Below are 20,341 nucleotides of genomic sequence, written 5' to 3' on the forward strand. Positions count from 1 at the left end.
GGGAGCCCGTGAGAGTTCCCGCAGGGCTCCCTAGGCTACGGATAGCAGCCTGCTGCCTGCTGCCCGGAGCGCGCTGAAGCAGAGCTGGGGGGGGGGATAATTTTTTTTCTTTATCTCCCCCCCCCCCAAATAGGTGCGTCCTATGGGCCGGTGCGTCCTATAGGGCGAAAAATACAGTATATATTTTCACAGCGAAAATGAACCAAGCTTCTTAGAAATCTGAAGGTGAAGGACATGTCAGCTACTGAACCCAAGGCTGAGATCAGTATAAATTGCAGACAGCAGCTTACTACCCATCTCTGAGAAGCAGCAAGCAAAAGATCAGCAAACATTTCACAACTAGTTTTTAGCTTTTATTTGGGTTCCATTCTACTTATTTCACTAGCTGCCAGTTTCTCAAATATTTAAGCTTGAAGTAGTCTTCACTCAATTAAAACTCTTTCCTATAATAATATGGGAAATGGGAGAGACTGTTCCATCCCATGGCACTGTCAGGATTCTGCTTCACCAGAAACCGGCTCATGAAAACCGCAACAAACTGTGCGCTTATTGTTAACTAATGGCAGTGACAATGCTTAAACCCATTAAATAGTACAAGGTAGCTAAAACCCCAAATTTTATTCTAGAATTCAATGCACAAATAAGTAGCCCATTTAGAATATCAGAGAATTAGAATATTTGAACATTTTTTGCAGTTCATTTGTTAGTGACACCACATGCCCTACCTCCACACGTGCCCACTTTCCTTTACAGTTAAGGAGACAGATCTTGCCACAGTAGGGGAGCGATACCGAATGCTCTGTTACCTGCTGGAACAAAGAAGCAAAGTCTTTTTAAGTAGTCACAATGCAGCAGCCAAATGTGCAGGTAAGGAGTGCAGTATAGCTCAAGCAAGTTACCAAAAGGGAGAACATACCTAACCCTACCTGCAGCAATTCCACTATATAGATTTCTTCCCCAAAATACTAGCACACACATTGATGAGTTACCTTCATATTTCCACTCTGGTAAGGGAAGCACCAGAGAAACGATTAAGAACCAACCAGAAGCCAGGAACAAGCATCACTATCAATCTCCGAAAATATGCATCTTGTACTTTCTAGACATATACAGTGCTACAAAAATGCCTCTGGGGTTGCTCTTCGCAGGTTTTCCCAAATTTGGGTCTCTAGCTGTTTCTGGGCTACAGGTCCCATCATCTGCAACCACTGGTCCTGCTAAGTGAGGGATGATGGGAGTTGTAGTCTAACAACAGCTGGAGACCCAAATTTGGGAAACTGTGCTCTATGGGATCACCTGTCCTGAAACGGCTAGTGCATAGTTGGCCTAATCAAACAAAACAACAATTATTACTGAGGATCCTTATTTTATTGCACAATATGGGTCTGGATAACGCAAGCTGGATTTATTTGTAAAAAGGCACGAGCATGAAAATTGCTTTGGGGATTTCAGGACTGAACTACTTTTCCTGACATGACAAGGATTTCCATGTATGAAAATATGCAGTACTGCATGGTGCACATATTTAATGCTGCAAGACACAACAGCTGGGCAGCTAGTAAGTATGTGAACAGCAAAAGTGTGTGGTGTTCACTCAGCAAGAATGACTGATTAGGAACCTTAGCATTCTTCATTTGGGAACAAAGGGGTTGTTAGGTGACTTTTGTGAAGGTACAGTTGGCAACCAAAATTAAAAGCAAGATTCACCTTGTGGTGGAAGTAATTTTCCAGCTTCTGCAAAGCTTCAGAGAGTTTGGTCAGGCCCTTTGATGGCACTTGACAGTATAAAGTTCCATCCGAACAGACATTGGTTACTCGGACATTTGTATAGAGCGCATCTACCTGTTAAAAACAAAACATGCATTTGGGATGCTGCAACTTAAGTGCTCTCAACTCATCTTACTGGTTTTACAAGCCGATGAAAACAGTACCTGAAGGCGAAGCGCAAGAGATTTATCGCAAAGTGCCTTCAGGCAAGAAGCGTTGATGTTGATGTCATCCTCTCCTGAAGTATCGTACAGGATGACAAGGGGAATGTCATTTTTCTCTAGTATTTCGACAGCAAATATCTTGCCACAGGTTTGAGACTCCACCACTTTCACCATCACAGGGTCGTCCGAGAAGGCTTCTAACCCTAAAGCAAGGCAGTCAAGAGGAGAGTGTAGGTTTTGCGGACATCTCCGAAAGAGATCTTCTTGCCTCTGCATGGCTGCTTGGACTATCATTGCTTATGGCAAAAACGGGGGAGCGTCCCACTTGTTTGGTGGACCTGATTTCTCTTGATGCTTATTTTGTCCATCTAATGTATACCACCATCACCTGAGTCTCCCTGTGCCTTAGAGCTCCTTGCTTTAAGCAAATCTGTAACCCTTACTACTCTAAAAATGTATTTGCATGCCTTTTGAAGGCATGCAAGCCAGAAAGAAAGGTGGCTGATTAAGATTTCCAGTGGTACAAGGCAGGGCTTCAGTACTCTTAAGGCTTCCTCCTCAGACCTAGCAAATCAGAATTATACAAAATATGTGAGAAATTACCCACAGTAATTGATACATCATCAAAATGTTTGCAGGGATATAGGCTTATATTTTAAAAGCAGAAACCACACTATGCTTCATGTGGGCTATCATCTCCCCCACCACAAAAAGATGCTTGTAGAACAGAGAGATGCTCTTTCAAGGAATACAAAGAAGAAATTCTAATTTCAGACTCCTAGTGGCTGTGCAGTCATTAATGTCCCATGCATCTTGTGCAATGTTTTACTTTTAAAAACAACAACAAAAACATTTGTTTCTTGCCTTTCCTCCAGTGAACACAAGGCAACATACATAGTTCCTTCCCCTTTTATTCTCATAACAACCCTGTGATGTAATCTCTCCGCCTAACCTACAATTAGCCCAAGTCACACAGGGAGCTTCATGGATGAGTGGGGATTTGAAACCAAGCCTCCCCAGTCTTAGTTCAACACTCTAACCGCTACATCACACTGGATACACTAATATCGTTTCCTGTCATGTCTGTTTGCAAAGTTAAAATGCACCAAATAAGAACATGCACGTCTAAAAAATCCAGATGAGACTTTACTATACCAGAGGTTTTTTGTTTTTTAAAAAGACACACACCTTCCACTGGAGTAAGTACAAATTGCAAGGAAACATATTCATAGGGAAGACCCACCACTCTTTATGTTGTTGCACCCACTCTTTACTATAAAAGCTGCAAGATGGCACTGCCAGGTGGGGCAGTCCTTTACAATCCCAGCTGGCAATATTTGGAGTTAGGCACAGCCTTCTTTCCTTCCTGCTCCTAGTTTGTAGTACATTCAAACTGCTTCTGTAGTCATGCTGAAGGCTAAGGCGCATCTCTTACCTGCTAGTTTGCATTTTGAAGCCTGGAACGGCAGTGAATAGAATTGTTTGGCTAGTTTGCACACTCTGGTATTCTCAATGGTTTCACTAAAGCCATAATCAACGTAGCATACCTAGTGACGGAACAAAGACAGAAAGACACAGCCATGTTATATAAGGAAGACTTATTCATTGGTCACATTACTGGTGCTACAACGTGTTGGCCCTGTTCTTTTTCCTGCCATAGTTCGCAGTTAACTGTAAATCCCCGAGGGAGAAATTCAGCAGAGTGCTAGATTTGCTCCAGCAATGCAAGCATTTATGCTTGTCTGATCGAGCTATTTGTTCTCTCCTCCCTACTGTGCACTGTTCCAGGGGTTTTCCTGACCCCTGCAGAGCCAACGGGGTAGGGGAGCATTGCTTCATTAGTGGAAGTCCTTGGTGGGACTAGTTAGCTGAATCTGGCCCTGAATATCCAAGATCCCTCCTTATAGGCCTCCATGCAGTGAAAAATTGAATGTTTGTTTTCATATTTGAAGCTGCCATCCTAAGCCATACATACTACGAAATCACATGGAGATTCGCAACTTACAGTTGAGGCTGATGGAAGGGCACTTACCATGTTATCCATACAGGGAAATGCCCTTGTTGCAGAAATCCTAATCCTTCATCGGAGGCACAACAAGCCTTTCCCCACATATATAAAGAACAAGTCATCCAAGTAGTGTTTAATGTTTCCGAGTGTATAGATGAGAAGATAACCACTTGTCAGTATGCTGGGGAGAGCCCATGAACAAGGAGGATGTGGCAGTAGCCACTCTCTTACTGATCCCTTCTTCTTCTCATACAGACAGAATTGCAGTCAGTAAAATCCACAAACACTTGTATGACCTGATCTCTATTTCCCTCCTTGTTCAGCTCCTCAGCTCAAAGAAGCCAAGAGGGACTGAACAGTGCATCAGGGGTAGGGGGTTGACATCAACATCTTAGGTGAGAGCTGGCAAGAGAGAGAGGTTTTTTGCCATCACTCCAGCCACCCTGGCCTGTTTTGCAGGTATTGGGGATCCTGGAATGAAAGGGAAGCAGTGATCCTCTTCCCTAGCCAGTTTCTGAATTTATACACATGACTGATGCAAGTCAAATACATCTGGTGGCTGAGTCAGTTGAACCCCTGCAGTAGGAACATTGGACCCCACCCATCCTCTCTCAATCACTACTAACTACAAGCTTGTAAGCAGAAGCAGTAGATGCAAGGGATTTTTGACCAGATATAAAAGATCCACAGCTCCATTTTCATCTGAATCTAAAGAGAGCAACTGTAATCCAACAAAAAAATCACTGCATCGTATTACTATGCTGAGATCTCCCAGAAAGGCTCTGTTCTTGGTCATTTGCTAGACCTCAAATGCTGCAATTATTAGTTTGCCTTAGAAGAATTTACCACTCCTCACCCACCCAAAAAAAACCTTAGGAGACATTATCATTATTATTTATTTAAGCAAATACTATCCTACTTTCCCACTTTGTAAGAAGTGTCCAAGGCAGCTATTGCAATCAACTGAGAGACCAGCACTTTCATCTGATTTTAACACCCTTTTTACCACAGAAACCTAATGCACTTGCCTTTATCCTATTGCCGTCTGTCGAAGTAATCTGCGCACGCAGCCAAGCATCTTCTACTGCAGGCACAGCAACAACCTGTCCAACTTTAGGAGACTGTATCTGCAAACCTGAGGGGTTCCGACCATACCAATCCTTCATCTGCTCTTCCATTAATTCCTGGGCAGCAGAATAGTCTTTGCCCACATACCTACAGGATTTCAAGCAGAAATGATAGTTGGTATAAATCACAACAACAAAAGTGGTAACAAGTGCAAAAGTGTTTACATAAGGCGTTATGTAACATCTCCCCCCTTCCCCAGAATAATTTTAAGGCAAAAAGGGTGTAGAAACAGATTAGTGCAGGCTGCATGGAGGCTAGATTCTAAGAGTGCACACTTACACAGTGGAATACATATACCTGGTGTAGATATTAAGGCACAGTTTACATGCTATTTTGTGCACAAGTGAGTTTTTTTAATGCCTTAGATCTCCTCTTAAACTGAAGTGTGTCATCCTACAACTTTCTTGCTTCTTGAAACAGGAATGTATGGAATCACATAAGAGAGCATTAAAAAAAAAAGGCAAAGGACCCCTGAAGTCCAGTCGTGGACGACTTTGGGGTTGCGGTGCTCATCTTGCTTTATTGGCCAAGGGAGCCGGCGTACAGCTTCCGGGTCATGTGTCCAACATGACTAAGCCACTTCTGGCGAAACCAGAGCAGCGCACGGAAATGCCGTTTACCTTCCCGCTGGAGCGGTACCTATTTATCTACTTGCACTTTGACGTGCTTTTGAACTGCTAGGTTGGCAGGAATAAGAGAGAATAGGTGTGTGTAAATCCAATTTCACTGCAAGTCTGATCTTAATATTTATACTGCAAAGAGTAGAAAGATTTCACATATTCCCAATATTTACACCAACTCTTTTATTGCTGGTTGGTTTTTTTTAGAACAATATTCATAATTTGTCCAAGTGTTCAAAAGCAACATTACAGGCATGTAATGGACTCCATTGTTGATACAGTCAAACCTCGGTTCCTGAATGCCTCCATTATCGTACGTTTCACCTCCCGAATGTCCAACGTGGCTTCCGCTTGTGTGCAAGAAGCTCTTGCAATCAATCTGAAGCTGCACCTCAGTTGTTGAATGTTTCTGAAGTTGAATGGTCTTCCGGAACAGATTACATTCAACTACCAAGGTTTGACTGTATGCCAAATTGTCCCAAGGCAAGAGTGGCTTATGATGACAATCTGTCATCACAAGACTGCAAATCAACCGCATGTGGCAGACGCCTCAAAAGAGACACCTCTCTTCCCAAAAGAGAGCCAAGGCAGAGAGTGCAAATTAAGTGAATTAATGGCAGCTCTTTCTCTTTCACATACTTACTAGCCGATAGCTCTAACAAAACGTATTTGACTGCAACTAAGCAAAGCCTTTATGTAACTTACATGCACAATGCTTTGGCTGTGGAGCTTACATGCATATACTTTTCGTACCCTTTGTCTACGTCTTGACAAGGTAGTGTGTGGGCATGTGAGGACAGCAAGCAAAATCACTTACTCAAAGGCTAAGGAAACAATTCTATACACACTTATTTGGATAACAAGTCCCACTGAACAAAGCGGAATTTACTTCTGAGTAAATATGTATGGGATTGAGCTCCAATAAATGTTGAGAAGAGATGGTAGTTGCAGAATAAAAAAGTTTCAACAAGTGAATTGTCCATGATATCTGGTTGTTAAAGTTATAAATAACAGTAATTTCACAATTGAACACATTCTAGATAGTCTGAGGGCTAAGAACACAACCTTGTACTCTTATGGGCTCAGTGGAGGATCCTGCCACAATATAGGAATGTGTCATCTACATCCTCAAATTTACTAGTCCCTAGGTCCAATAGGAAGTTCATACTTATTATGAACTTCCTACTAGACCAAGGGACTATTAAATACTTGTGTCATTTGCAATGTTTAACCTCAGAAGTTGGCTTCTGGCCACTCTTTCATGAAGAAAAGGCTCCCTCGGTTCAGTTAAGAGATTTTAAGCTTAAACGTGTTGATAACAAATGGAGTGTGCACTCCTATACACACTAGACTTTGTTCTAAGCAGACATGCACAAGATGGTGCTGTCAGACCGTATTTTTAAAGTGAACACCAGAGTAAATCTTTAGATTTTTCATTTTCTTAATCTGTTCTCCTTCAATTGAATGGCTGGTGTGCTGACAGTTGAAGAGATAACCCCATTGCACTACTACAGGAGTATTAGGGAAGACCGGGACAGTAATCTTACCTGACAACAACTTCATTTGTCGAGCTCAGTTCCACCACCAGCACAGATGGTGATGTTTCTGCTGGGAGAATTAACGGAGGCACCGTCATGTTCTCCGAATACTCCTCTTGGGATTCGTGCTTGATCACGGTGGGATGCTGCTCGGCTGGTCTCGCTAGAACTTCATTTGCGTGGGTTTTGTCAGTCACATTCTGGTTCTCGTCCGTGTGCTTTTTTGACTTTGCATAGAGAATGGCCTTTTGGGGGTTGCCAGATATGTAATCCACTGAACATATATCCGAGAGGGCGTCAAGACTTTTCAGAATATCGTGAGGTAATGGTGCTTTGTATGTGTCTTCATAAACTTTGGGGAGAGCATTCGCCCAAAGGCCATTGGAATATTTTAACAAGATGGCGGCAATTTTCTGCTTGAAATCCTCCTGGGGCGCATCTACTTTGGTCTCTACAGTCTGTTTTACTAAGGGGGGCTGAAGGCTTCCTTCTTGGCTTGAGACACCCTTCACCAAAGGCTGTGTTTTTGCAGCAGGGTAGAGGAATATATCCCTAAGGCCACCAGAACATACCTTCTCTGTCTTTTGAGAGAAAGCAGGAGGGTTACAAAAACAGCTACGTTACTGAATTGGAGCATTGCGGGCAATTCAAAAGAGGTTTCCACATGTGTCTGTAGACGGGCCATTTACTTCTAAGTACACTGACTACCATCGGTTTTGACCAACCTTTTGTTTTCTCACCACCTCGTCACATTCACTCACCCCTACATGAAACAGTTTTGTTTTCTGCAGCTGTACTAAAAACCATGTCAAATTAGCACAGGTTTATTTCATCTCAACAGAAAAAAAAATTCTACTGTGCTTTTCCAACTGTGGTTGGATTTGATTTAGTTTTAGATCTCCAGGTAGTTTAAAGCAGGAATAATCTCACCCTTATGAAAGTAGGTGGGGCTCATGGTCAAGCACTGTTCAATTGCTCAAGGTGTCCCTCTTACAAACATTGCTTATCTTTAACAACTGAAGCTTGCTGTTATTCATACATGTGTTTACATGCAGGTCCTGCTACCCACCCTCTCACTATGCGAAAATTCACTTATCCAAACAAAGAATCATGCCCAAACTTTGCAATACACTCCACAGATTCAGGTATCTGAACATCCAGTGTTTGCCCACTTCCTTGCTTGTGTTTTGCTGGCCAGTGGCAGACATTTTCAGGAAGAAACCATGCAGGGGGGGAGATCAGATAAATAAGTTTTCCTTTGTCTCTTCTGCTGGTTGGCTATAGCTGTTTCAGGAAGAAACCGTGGAGAGAGGGCAGGGGGAGAGACTGGACAAATCCCCAATTAGAAATGTTCCCATAGGAACCAATGGAAATTGTGGACTCATTATGTGAGTTATGAACAATTCCCGGGAACACACTGCGTTTGGGAACTGGGACCTGTGTGTATTTGGGTATAAATGAGCAGATGATTAGAATATTTCAAAGTGTGCTTAGGCTTGTGCTAAGATGCTCACATATTTTAAGAACTGAGAAGCATTCAGTACGGCAACAGATTGATGAAAGCAAAAAGAATATAGCTTATCTGCATTCCACCAAAACTGGCTGGTATGTCAACATGCTGATACGTTACTTATAAATAACATTTCTTATATCCATTTAAGAGTATAAGGGCAAATGTAAGAGCAGAAAACCATATGTGTGCTCATATATGCATTCTGATTAGCATTTTTAAATGAGGGCGAAATCTACCTTTATTGCATGCAAAATGGAAAAGCACTCAAAATGAACAGTCTGAAATTGGCTTACAGTAGATCAAAGGTAGTCAACATGGATGATTTTATAGCTTTTGGACTACAAGGCCTATCAGCCACAGTCAGGATTGCCAATGGCCAGAGACAACCAGGGTTGATGGGAGGTGATGTCTACAATAACTGTAGGCACCACAATGCCTACCCCTGCTGCAGATTATAGGCTAGTGCTATTTTTAGATTATTCCCAGGAGTAGCATTAGATATGCTAGAAAAGCAAGTACGGATGCATTTTTTAAAAAACAAATAAAAAATGTAAACATGATTTGTTCAATTACTGTCTCCTTTCCAAATTTACTGTTTAAAAAAACAACTGTCCATCCTGAGTGACTATAGCCATTAACTTAGCATGCAACTGAAACTGACTTCAGGCATTCAAGTCACACAAATAATTGCACAGAGCAGGAGAGAAGGAGCACAACTTCTGCCCCCCACCCCCACCTGGGCGTCCGCTTTATCTGCATTGCTTTTCCTTGTGGAGTACAACCCTTCACAATCACGGTGACACACTACAAGGGGAAGCCTCCTACGCATAAGAAGCAGCCACCCCTCTGCAAACGTTCATTGCCAAATTTAGCTGATTCAACCATTTTATTAACAGCATAAAGCCGTCAAAGTGGTAAACACGAGATGAACACAGAACGAAACACAGATTTTAAAAGCAAAAACATTTCTGAACACAAGAAAACCATCTTTACATATTCTAAAAATAACACAATTTTGCATATATACAGCTGACGTACGGTCAGTAGGGCCAACGGAACCAGTGGATGCAGCCCTGCTCTCCCCCTCCACACAACAGCTGATTGTGTGAACTGAATGCCTGAACGGGGCCGGAATAAAGCCTTTATACAACCCTAGGAACACAACTGAAGCCCTTTGGCTATACAACCCACAAAGCCTTCACGTGGCAAAGTTACACCTGCATACATATTTTACTTCTCTTTGCACATGAAAAAACCTTGAAGTGTAAAGCTGCAATCCTATGCACACTCATTTTGAAGTAATCCCAGTGAATAAAGTGAGATTGACTTCTGAGTAAACATGTCTACAACTGGGGGGGAAAGTGAGTGTCTAGAACTTTCCAGAAGCAAGGATATTAACCAAAAAGGAAAATGGGGTATTTTCAAGTTGCATTCTTGACTGGGGCCAAAAAGACATCCAAAATGAATTATATGCCTTCCTGGGCTGTATTAGGATTTAACACAAACTTTAGTATTTGAGCCTGTATCTGTTTAACTAGGAAACTTCCACAGATCCTTTGTGGCCAGCTAGATAATAGAGGATTGCAGCCTTAGCATCATTTATATTGCTTAACCTCAGCAGTTGGCCACCATTCTTGGTTCCACATAGAAAAGCAACATTTAATTCAGCGTTGAGAGTCATATTTTAGCTGGGATTGTGTAGGCCCTTTTTGTATTAAATTAAAATTTGCAGTTAAACCCATTTTTAGTGAGATATTGTGTATACCTGATTTTTTTTTAAAATATTATTCAAACCAAGAAATGGGATTTGTCTACACCAGTTCTTATCCACTCTGGTAAAAGCTGACACCTACCACACAAATGTGAGGCCAGTTCTCAAACTGAGGGAGCAAGGCTGTATTTAAGTCCTCCCGATAAGTCTCTCTGTACACATACGGTAGATTTGATAAACATATTCCATTGCTGCATTGATTTAGAATCTCTTTAACTCTTCTCTGAATCTCATATATATCGGTATTTGAAGGATAAGGAGGCTGAAGTGGCACGAGTTGTCTCATTTCTTTTGCATTTTCTGAAAAGCAAGAACACAAACTTTTGGAAGACAGCATTTCTTCTTTTAAAAGGATACAAGGCAAAGCCATTGTTCTAGTCCAGCAGCAGCACATTTGTAAAAAGGTAAAGGGACCCCTGACCATTAGGTCCAGTCGTGACCGACTCTGGGGTTGCACGCTCATCTCGCTTTATTGGCCGAGGGAGCCGGCGTTTGTCTGCAGACAGCTTCCGGGTCATGTGGCCAGCATGACTAAGCCGCTTCTGGCAAACCAGAGCAGCGCACGGAAATGCCGTTTACCTTCCCGCCGGAGCGGTACCTACGTATTTATCTACTTGCACTTTGACGTGCTTTTGAACTGCTAGGTTGGCAGGAGCAGGGACCGAGCAACGGGAGCTCACCCCGTCGTGGGGATTTGAACCGCCAACCTTCTGATCGGCAAGTCCTAGGCTCTGTGGTTTAACCCACAGCGCCACTGTAGCAACTAGCTGAATCCCCTTTTGTTGGTGGCTATGACAATCTTACCAGAATCCTCCAAGCCGGTAGCTAGCTTTTTAAAACTTTCCTTTTAAAATATTAAACATTAAATATAAAAGCTACAAATGTTATAAATATACAAATATAAAATATACAAATGTTAAATAGTCTAGAACACTGGCTTAATTTTTCAATCTGTTAACATATTCATATAAACAACAGTATGTTTGAGACACTACACTGAAGATGGCTATGGAAGAGTTCTCTGTGCTGGGCATCCTCTTAACATAAAAAATATACTGGCAACCATCACCATGGCAACTGTTCTTTCCTGCTCTGTCAAAGGTTCTTTCCTTTGTCTTTCCCTGGAGTGAACGCTCTAAAGATGATGACACAATAGGGAAACTAACCAGGCTACCTAGTGGTTTTTTTTTGGGGGGGGGAATAAAGAATTTTTTTTTTATTTCCCCCCCAGGTGCAGGGCTGGCACAGGGGAAGCCCAAGCTTCCCCCGACCCCAGAACAGCCTGCTATCCACAAGCCTAGGGAGCCCGGCGGGAAGTCGTGCCGGTCTCCCCAGGCTTGCAGAGAGCTGCGTGAAGCCCAGGAGCGCTCTTCAGCGCACCCCAGGCTTCAGAATGCAGGAAGCTCTGTGCAACCCTTGGGAGACCGGTGTTGCGCCAGTCTCCCAAGGGTTGCGCAGAGCTTCCTGAAGCCTGGAGAGCGAGAGGGGTCAGTGCGCACCGACCCCTCTCGCTCTCCAGGCTTCAGCGAAAGCCTGCATTCGCCCCCATAGGACGCACACACAGTTCCCCTTCATTTTTGGAGGGGAAAAAGTGCGTCCTATAGGGTGAAAAATACGGTAAATATCAAGCTTGTAGGAAATATGTTTGAGCTTCATTTGTTTATCTGAGCTTGCAAGTATTTTCAATCCCAGTTCATACTGAGCTTTGACATATTTCAAGTATAGCTAGACTAAACGAAAAGGAAACCACCTAGCCACTTAAAAAGGTGAATGAGGAAACTAATATTGCAGGGTTGGGCAAGGGTCTTCTCTCTCTCTCTCTTTTGATGGTGCTCACAATGAGCAAACATTTTACAATCATAATACTTTGGAAAGATACTTTGGCTTTTAATTACCAGTGCAAAGGTTGTGTTCCAACGGACAGTCTTTTAAGCATTTGTTTAACAATGTCCTTTACAGCATCATCCTATTCATGTTTACTCAGAAGTAAACCACAAGTTTAAATGAGGTTACTCCTAACTAAACGAGCACACGAGCAGTCTAAGAAGTATATACTGAAACGGTTGGTGCTTTTAGGAAATGTTTACTTGGTTGATAATCCACGTCTATTCATTCTACATTACCTTGCCAAGTTATGTATTTTCTTACTAGGTATTAAGAGCAGAATTATGTCCAATGGAACTGCTTGCATGAACACCAAAATGTTTGATTTTACCATGAGTTCTGTTTAAATACATAAAACCACCCGCCCACCCATGAAGTGTGGCTTGGCTTAGCAGTCAAGGTTTTGTGGCCCTCTGGTAACATACCATTGAAGTCCACAGGTACGTTTTTTGACGAGTGACCCTGAAGCTCCTTCTGAAATCGTGGTGGAAGTGTTGCTCTTCTATCAAGCCTAAAAATCCCAAAGCAAACTACTATGATTTGATTTGCACTTTTCAAAAGTACAAGCTAATATGTTCAATATAAGTATAGTGGTACCTCGGGTTAAGTACTTAATTCGTTCCGTTCTTAACCTGAAACTGTTCTTAACCTGAAGCACCACTTTAGCTAATGGGGCCTCCCACTGCCACTGCGGCATGATTTCTGTTCTCATCCTGAAGCAAAGTTCTTAACCTGAAGCACTATTTCTGGGTTAGCGGAGTCTGTAACCTGAAGCGTATGTAACCTGAAGCATATGTAACCCGAGGTACCACTGTAAAAGCATCTGCTTGCTGCCATGTCCTTGTATCTGCACAGATAAGCTTACGGACAATCAACCCATTAAATAAAAGAGAACCATTTTACTCTACGTGAAGCTGTTATGGATGGCAAACTCATATATATTCTGCAAGCCAAAACTGCAAATTGACTCCTTTCTCTAGCAAAATCCACAAAGTCTGGCAGCACATTTTGTAGATTGAAAAATAGGCACATTGGAACAGGTCTGTTTGCATACAAAGTTGTTGAAAAGTCACTTCTGTACCTGGCTTTTGTCATGTTGTCCTTTTGAGCTGCAGTATTTCCTTCCAATAGACCCATAGCAGATACAATGGTTAAGATCCACAAGCATAAACTGAATAAGCCTACTGAAATCAGCAGAAGTGCTGGACACTGTCCCTAGAGATTCCATCTTATCCCAGAATTTCTGAAACTGCTTTACAGTTTATAATCTGCTACTAACACAGCAAATCCACTACAGGAAAGGTTGTATTTGAGAGGCATTTATTACCTTCACAAACAAAACATATCTCACCACTAGATGGCTCAATTTAGGTGAATTCCACAGCTGGGGATATCGTTACTAGGGCCAACTAAAAGGTAAAAATAAAGGCTTTTGACTTCTCCACAAGTCAAGCCTCCAGCCTTCTCTGGGTGAGTGCTAGATTTCATGTTTTCAAAAAGGGGAGTTCAGCCGTGATTGTCCACAGCAGCTCCAAATGCTGCATAGCAGACTTAATTAGACTGCGATCTACTAGGTGATATCTCCTTTTACATGCCATTTTAGAATTGCTCACTGCAACTTAAACAGCAAGTCAGCATTTCATTGCTTTGATTAAACACGGAGTTTTCTAGGGAATCTACTGACTATTTTGGCTAGAGCTAATAAAAATCCAACTTGATTTTTGCATTTTTCTTAGGGAGCAATAGGGACTCCTTTTCTTTTTGGAAGCCTAGTGCTGCCAATACTTCATTTGTGGCACCCAGGCTTGAACCTCCTCATACAAGGAGCACGGAAAGTGGGTCCAGCTCACCCAAAACAGTATCATGGGACAAATTCAGGAATAACTTGGTTAGTATTAAATAACCTGAATATAAATACAGTTGTGCTACATTTTAATCTCAAAGCTGAATGGTTGGCTTCTACCAGATACATCAAATTAAAATGTCTTTTCTTTGTATTTTTTTTGTCCAGTGAATCTCACAACATGCCTGTCTTTAAAAAAAAAAAAAGACCGAAAGGGGGCATTTTAAACAAGAACTTCCCATGAGTAAAAAAGAATACATATGGAAAACATATATACAATGTGACAAGTAGGTGTAAGGCCTGGGTAAAAGAATGAAAGAAGAATGAAAAGAATGAAACGAGGATAAATTGAGTTTATTGACTTGTACCTTGGGCTTAGTGGTCAAATTTGCAACATTGTTTAATAAATACACGGGCCATATCCATGGGAAACTTGCTATATAACAATGATTTGAACCGGCCCCTTTCCTTCTTGTTTTAAATCTGCTTGCTAGGACATTTTGCAGGAGAGCATTCAAACACACCGTTCTTTTTCCGTGCCGCCATGCATAAGACACCCCCTATTTTTGGGGACTCCAGATTAAGAAAACACCCCTCAGCAATAAGACGAGTCCCAATTTTAAACCTAATTTTTTGGTTAAAAACCCCTAGTCTTATACAGTGGTGCCCCGCAAGACGAATGCCTCGCAAGACGAAAAACCCGCTAGACGAAAGGGTTTTCCGTTTTTCGATGCGCTTCGCAAGACAAATTTCCCTATGGGCTTGCTTCGCAAGATGAAAACGTCTTACGAGTCTTTTCGCTTTCCCCCCTTTTTCTAAGCCGCTAATAGCCTTTTAGCCGCTAAGCCTTTAATAGCCGCTAAACCGCTAAGCCGCTAATAGCGCTAAGCCGCTAATAGGGTTGCTTCGCAAGACGAAAAAACCGCTAGACGAAGAGACTCGCGAAATGGATTATTTTCGTCTTGCGAGGCACCACTGTACACGGAAAAATACGGTATGTCCCACATGGTCAATACCACTCGTTCTGTGGAGTATGCAACAATAAAGCCTGATCATGGAGGATTTAATTGGGGGGATCAAGGTCAAAGCAACCACTCCATGTTTCATGCCACAATGGTTCACACCTAACAAAGTTCCACCCACATCTGCTCCATCCTGTTATTCCTTCTCGTATCTATATTCACGACTCTAGACTGACTGACTGAATCTATTTCTAATAAACTTTTCATCTCAATGAAGACGTGTTACCTATTCAGAAGTCTCGGGCCATTAAACACACTCCCCCAGGCAAATGGGCCAAAGTTGGCCTGGGACTGCAGAGGCAAAGGAAAGGTAAGTTGGGGGAGTCTGGGAGTGCCCAGGGGAACATAGACCCACTGAGACGGTCTATTTCTTCTTGCCTGCCAGAATAACATTGCGACAAGGGGGGAGACCAGTGTGGTCCCATCTATGGGCCAGACTAGGAGCAGCCGGAAGGCACTCCCTACCTCCCACCTTCCCTCTCCACTAGAAAGAATACTCGGCTCCAACTGTCAATTGTTCTTTGAATGCAGTAGCTTAGTGGGTGGGGTGGGCAGAGATGGGACATTCTGGCCCTATCCGTCAGCCAAAGGCACAACAGTCACCAACCACTATTCAACCACAAACCCTAGCAGAGAGGGAAGATCAGCCTGGCCCCATCTGGGTATGCATGCCCTTATATAGGTCACTACTCTGTTCTGACCATGAAGAACTGATCTCCCTCCTCTCCCCTCCGTATTATTATTGTTAAGTCTGATGGCAAAACCTCTCTCTCTCTCTCTCTCTCTAAATTGACGAGAGAGGTTTTGGGATGTAATAATTGCCTGAAAAGTGATGTGAAATCTAACAAACAGTTTTCATGAGCTACTTTTCCTGGCCGTGCGTTACAAACACAATGGGAGGATTATGAAGGCAATCAAACCATTCCGAAATTTAGATAAACTAAATGATGGACCAAGCAAGAACATTATCTGACTCATGATTTGATGACCCATGACAGCAACAAACAATGCATGAAGAGAAGTGATGGTACAGCAGCTGAGCTTGCCAAGTTGGATTTTAGTCAGTCAAAGGAATAATTAGGGATGCTGGGGTGGGGGCGCTGAAGTACAATACTGAATCAGCATCAAAACCATCCGCTTTCTTGTTAAGGATGCAGTAATGGGGCAGTACTGTTTCAGCTGACAACACAATACAGGCTACTGACAATATTTTAAATCGGTCTATGCCCAAATTCGTCAATACTTTTTACAGGCCATTTCACTCATGTATACTGTAGATCTAGACATAAATATCCTGCTAAAAAAAGCAGCAGAGAAATATCACTGGCCCAAGTGTAGAATTTTTCTGCAGTGAATATGAATTCAAAAGTTTTAGCAAATAATTTTGGAAAGACATATGAAAAATCCCAGTCTTCCTAGCCATGTATTTGTCCTTAAGAAGAGTAAAAGTTGCATATATATATAGTTGGTTTAATGCAAATGCATACATTAAATTCAGTAAACTAGTACAGTCATACCCCAGGTTAATGCATATCAATAATGCATATAAAAACTACTGTACAAACTTAAAATATATTGTGTATAACTTGAAATTGTTGCAAATGTCACCATTGTTTGATATTAGTTGAAAGTGCTGCATCCTAAGATACTCAATTTGAAAAACTAATAAACTTGTGGAACTTGTGAGCCCCACAAATACTTCACAGTAGGTCCCACAATCATGTATTTCACTCCTGGTAGTATGTGTTGTCTTCATCAAGAATTCCATATTCAATGTAACAGTAAAGATACCCCTGACCTTTAGGTCCAGTCGCGGACGACTCTGGGGTTGCGGCGCTCGTCTCACTCTATAGGCCAAGGGAGCTGGGGTTTGTCTGCAGACAACTTCCAGGTCATGTGGCCAGCATGACTAAGCTGCTTCTGGCGAACCAAAGCAGCGCATGGAAATGCCGTTTACCTTCCCACCAGAGCGGTACCTATTTATCTACTTGCTCTTTGACATGCTTTCGAATTGCTAGGTGGGCAGGAGCAGGGACCAAACAACGGGAGCTCACCCCATTGCGGAGATTCGAACCACCAACCTTCTGATCGGCAACAACAAGCAGACACTCAAATATGTACAACATCCATAGAGTGAACCTAACCTTCTCTAACTGAATGAGCAAACTGACAGGCTTGGTCTTAACCTTTCATTCATCTCAAAGTTACAGTAACATATCATTGGGATGTGTGTGCAGAAGGTGCTGCAGAACAGGGGAGAGAAGGCATGAAAAACTAAAGGTTTGTTATTGGTGCAGCTTTAAACATTAGTTTATTCCCTCTGGAACATAGAAGAATCTGGGGCAAGTGAGAAAGGTGAGTCAGCGTGCAAAGGTCCTATGGATGTTTGTTTAGTAAAGACTAAGTGTGTGTGTGTGTGTGTGTGTGTGTGTGCGCGCGCACACACACACACACACAGATACACATGAATAAACCTTGCTAACATGACTAACCACTCCGAGTCTAAATTTGTAGAAAATGTGGTATATAAATAATTGGTAATACTAACAATATCATATCTAGGATTTTTGCAGTGATGTAATGAGTCATAACCATTTTAAACAGGCTACTCTGCTCAGACACAATTCTGCATGCATCCCCTCACCCCACCAAAATCTCTTAAGATTTACACCAATTTACAAAATTGTTGGACACACTTTCCTCCTTCCATCTCCTACCCTTGTAAGTTTTCATAAGGCAGTTAAAAGCACAAGAAATGGGCCAGTTTGACTTTCATTGAATTTTATGTTGAAAACTTTTAATAAAAAAATGATTTAAAGAAATGGGAAACTTAAATAAAGGGCAGCAACCCCAGGGTTGAAAGGCAAAAAGATGGCAAAAAGAGTGCTTGCCTCTCTCAAATAGTGATATAGTATTTTCAGTGTATGTTGACGCTTTGTTTAGGACAGTTTTCTATACAATCAGAAGGCCATTTCCTGCCTGAACATATGAGATTCTAGAGTGGTGTCAAGTATATCAGCTGGTTTATACCCAGTAAGTTTTCCAACAAGAGGAACTCTAACCTGTTTGTCACAGTCATGTGTCCTTGATTTAAAACTTCTTTCTGCAGAGGGGTCCCAAATTCTAGAGGCAGAGGATACGATGCAGAACTCATGTTTTGCCTAACAACAGCACAGCTTCCTTTGCTTCTCAGCAGTGGGAGTGCAGGTCTCCTGCTTTCTTCTGTGAAATGCATGAATCCTGGCTTCCGCAGAGTACCCTTTGGCTTGCCTGCAATACAATGATGCAAGACACAAAATGTCAGCTCTCATTTTCAGATTACCTACGGTTTGGGGCACTTCAACATAAATTCTTAAGTTTACCCAAAAAATGCTGTGGTGTTTGCCTCCTAGGATGGGTCATAAGGAAAGGGTTAAAATAGGTGTGATGCGATTGGCCAGTGAGAATGCAAGGGGGGGATACAAGTTAGAGTGGGAGGTTTTGAAAGTTTTTGTTGAAGTTGAGTGGAGAGTTGAGGTTTGGGAGTTGAAGTTAGTTGAGTTAAGAGTGAGGTTTGGGAGTTGAAGAAGGAAGAGGGAGGAAAAGGCAGTGGGGTGGTCGAATTGTATTGTGAGAGAGTGAGAGGAATTGTTAGGTGGAGTCAGATAGATAGTTGGGAATAATCAGTTTGAAGTTGTTAGGAACTAAGATTAAGAAACTGTCAAGAAAAACTAACTGAAACCATAAGCTTGTTCCTGCATTCAAAAATAAACTTGATTATTTATGTTAACAACTGACTGGATTCCGTGTGTCCCCGTGAAATACGGGGTGGTGGCAGCGGAAAAAGCCATCGCAGAGGCGGCACGGGGTCAATAGACCGTCAAACGTCCGGGGGCCCTGTGTGTGATCGCTACAGATGCAAAAGATAACTAAGCCAGACAACTAAGGGTGACTATGTATAAAGCAGCATATTAATGTTTCCTCATGCAATATAGTCTTTTTTCGGAGGGGGGAGTAGTATTTCAGGTCCCACCACTCAAAAACAGGGGGTTGTTAATAACAGCCAACTTACAGAGTTGTTAGGGTCAATTAAACTTGTTGAGAACAGTTAAAAAGCACACAGACTATTGTCTTTCTGCAATAAAAAATTAAGCCCCTACTTTTCTTTCCAATATTAGTTTCCTTATGTGCAGTTTCAAGACACACATGAATAGTCAGCCAGACTGCCCTGTAACATGACTGTTCAAGACTGTAAATAGTTTATTTCAGTCAGCAGAATCACAACAATAGAGAAGCTCTGCATGTGATGAGTTTAAGGTTGATTAATTCAGCATATACCCATGTGGTGTTTTGCAGCTGACAAACTTACCAACCGAGGCAAATGGAGCCGTTCTTTTCAGCCTCATGCTGCAGTTCACTTGCCGACCCGTTTTCTTTTGGGAAGTTCTCTGGCAGGCAACCAGCTGAGCAATCTGTGCAGTCTCCTGGCAAATGACCGCACGACAGGTCACCTGATCAAGGAAAGAGGAAACCAAAAATGGAGAACCAGATTTACCAATGACTTTTATGGGAGATACTTACTCATTGAAAGCCACTTCAGACTTGCTGCATGAAACTTAGGTAAAGGTAAAGGGACCCCTGACCATTAGGTCCAGTCGTGGACGACGCTGGGGTTGCAGTGCTCATCTCACTTTACTGGTCGAGGGAGCCGGCATACAGCTTCCGGTTCATGTGGCCAGCATGACTAAGCCGCTTCTGGCGAATCAGAGCAGCGCACGGAAACGCCGTTTACCTTCCCACTGGAGCGGTACTTATTTATCTACTTGCACTTTGACGTGCTTTCAAACTGCTAGGTTGGCAGGAGCAGGGACCGAGCAACGGGAGCTCACCCCGTCATGGGGATTCGAACCGCCGACCTTCTGAATGACAAGCCCTAGGCTCTGTGGTTTAGACCACAGCGCCACCCAGATTTACCAATGACTTTTATGGGAGATACTTGCTCATTGAAAGCCACCTCAGACTCTCTGCATTGTCGAGAACATTTCTCGACATTTGGTGCCTCACACGGGGCACCATAACCATATCTGCATGAAGCTTAGAATGT

General features: G+C 42.5%; 1 protein-coding gene across 4 annotated transcripts in view; it reads right to left on the bottom strand.

Moving 5' to 3' along the window:
• TDRD7 (tudor domain containing 7) overlaps positions 1 to 20,341 on the bottom strand; it is a 35,932-nt gene that overhangs the window by 10,552 nt on the left and 5,039 nt on the right. The window contains exons 3-12 of one of the 4 annotated variants that reach the window (XM_081176217.1): positions 19,607 to 19,748; positions 18,321 to 18,528; positions 12,819 to 12,904; positions 10,592 to 10,809; positions 7,235 to 7,806; positions 4,968 to 5,154; positions 3,367 to 3,478; positions 1,932 to 2,134; positions 1,708 to 1,842; positions 726 to 806 (exon numbers count right to left, since the gene is read on the bottom strand). In XM_081176217.1, coding sequence (XP_081032343.1) covers positions 726 to 806; positions 1,708 to 1,842; positions 1,932 to 2,134; positions 3,367 to 3,478; positions 4,968 to 5,154; positions 7,235 to 7,806; positions 10,592 to 10,809; positions 12,819 to 12,904; positions 18,321 to 18,528; positions 19,607 to 19,748 — 1,944 coding nt within the window. Of the gene's footprint in view, positions 1 to 725; positions 810 to 1,707; positions 1,843 to 1,931; positions 2,135 to 3,366; positions 3,479 to 4,967; positions 5,155 to 7,234; positions 7,807 to 10,591; positions 10,810 to 11,506; positions 11,559 to 12,818; positions 12,905 to 15,484; positions 15,752 to 18,320; positions 18,529 to 19,606; positions 19,749 to 20,341 lie in introns of those variants that run through there. The other 3 variants (XM_081176216.1, XM_081176218.1, XM_081176219.1) reach the window with 3 other exon arrangements.

The sequence above is a fragment of the Podarcis bocagei genome (assembly GCF_964188305.1).
Source record: "Podarcis bocagei genome assembly, chromosome: 17".
NCBI classification, from domain to species: domain Eukaryota; kingdom Metazoa; phylum Chordata; class Lepidosauria; order Squamata; family Lacertidae; genus Podarcis; species Podarcis bocagei.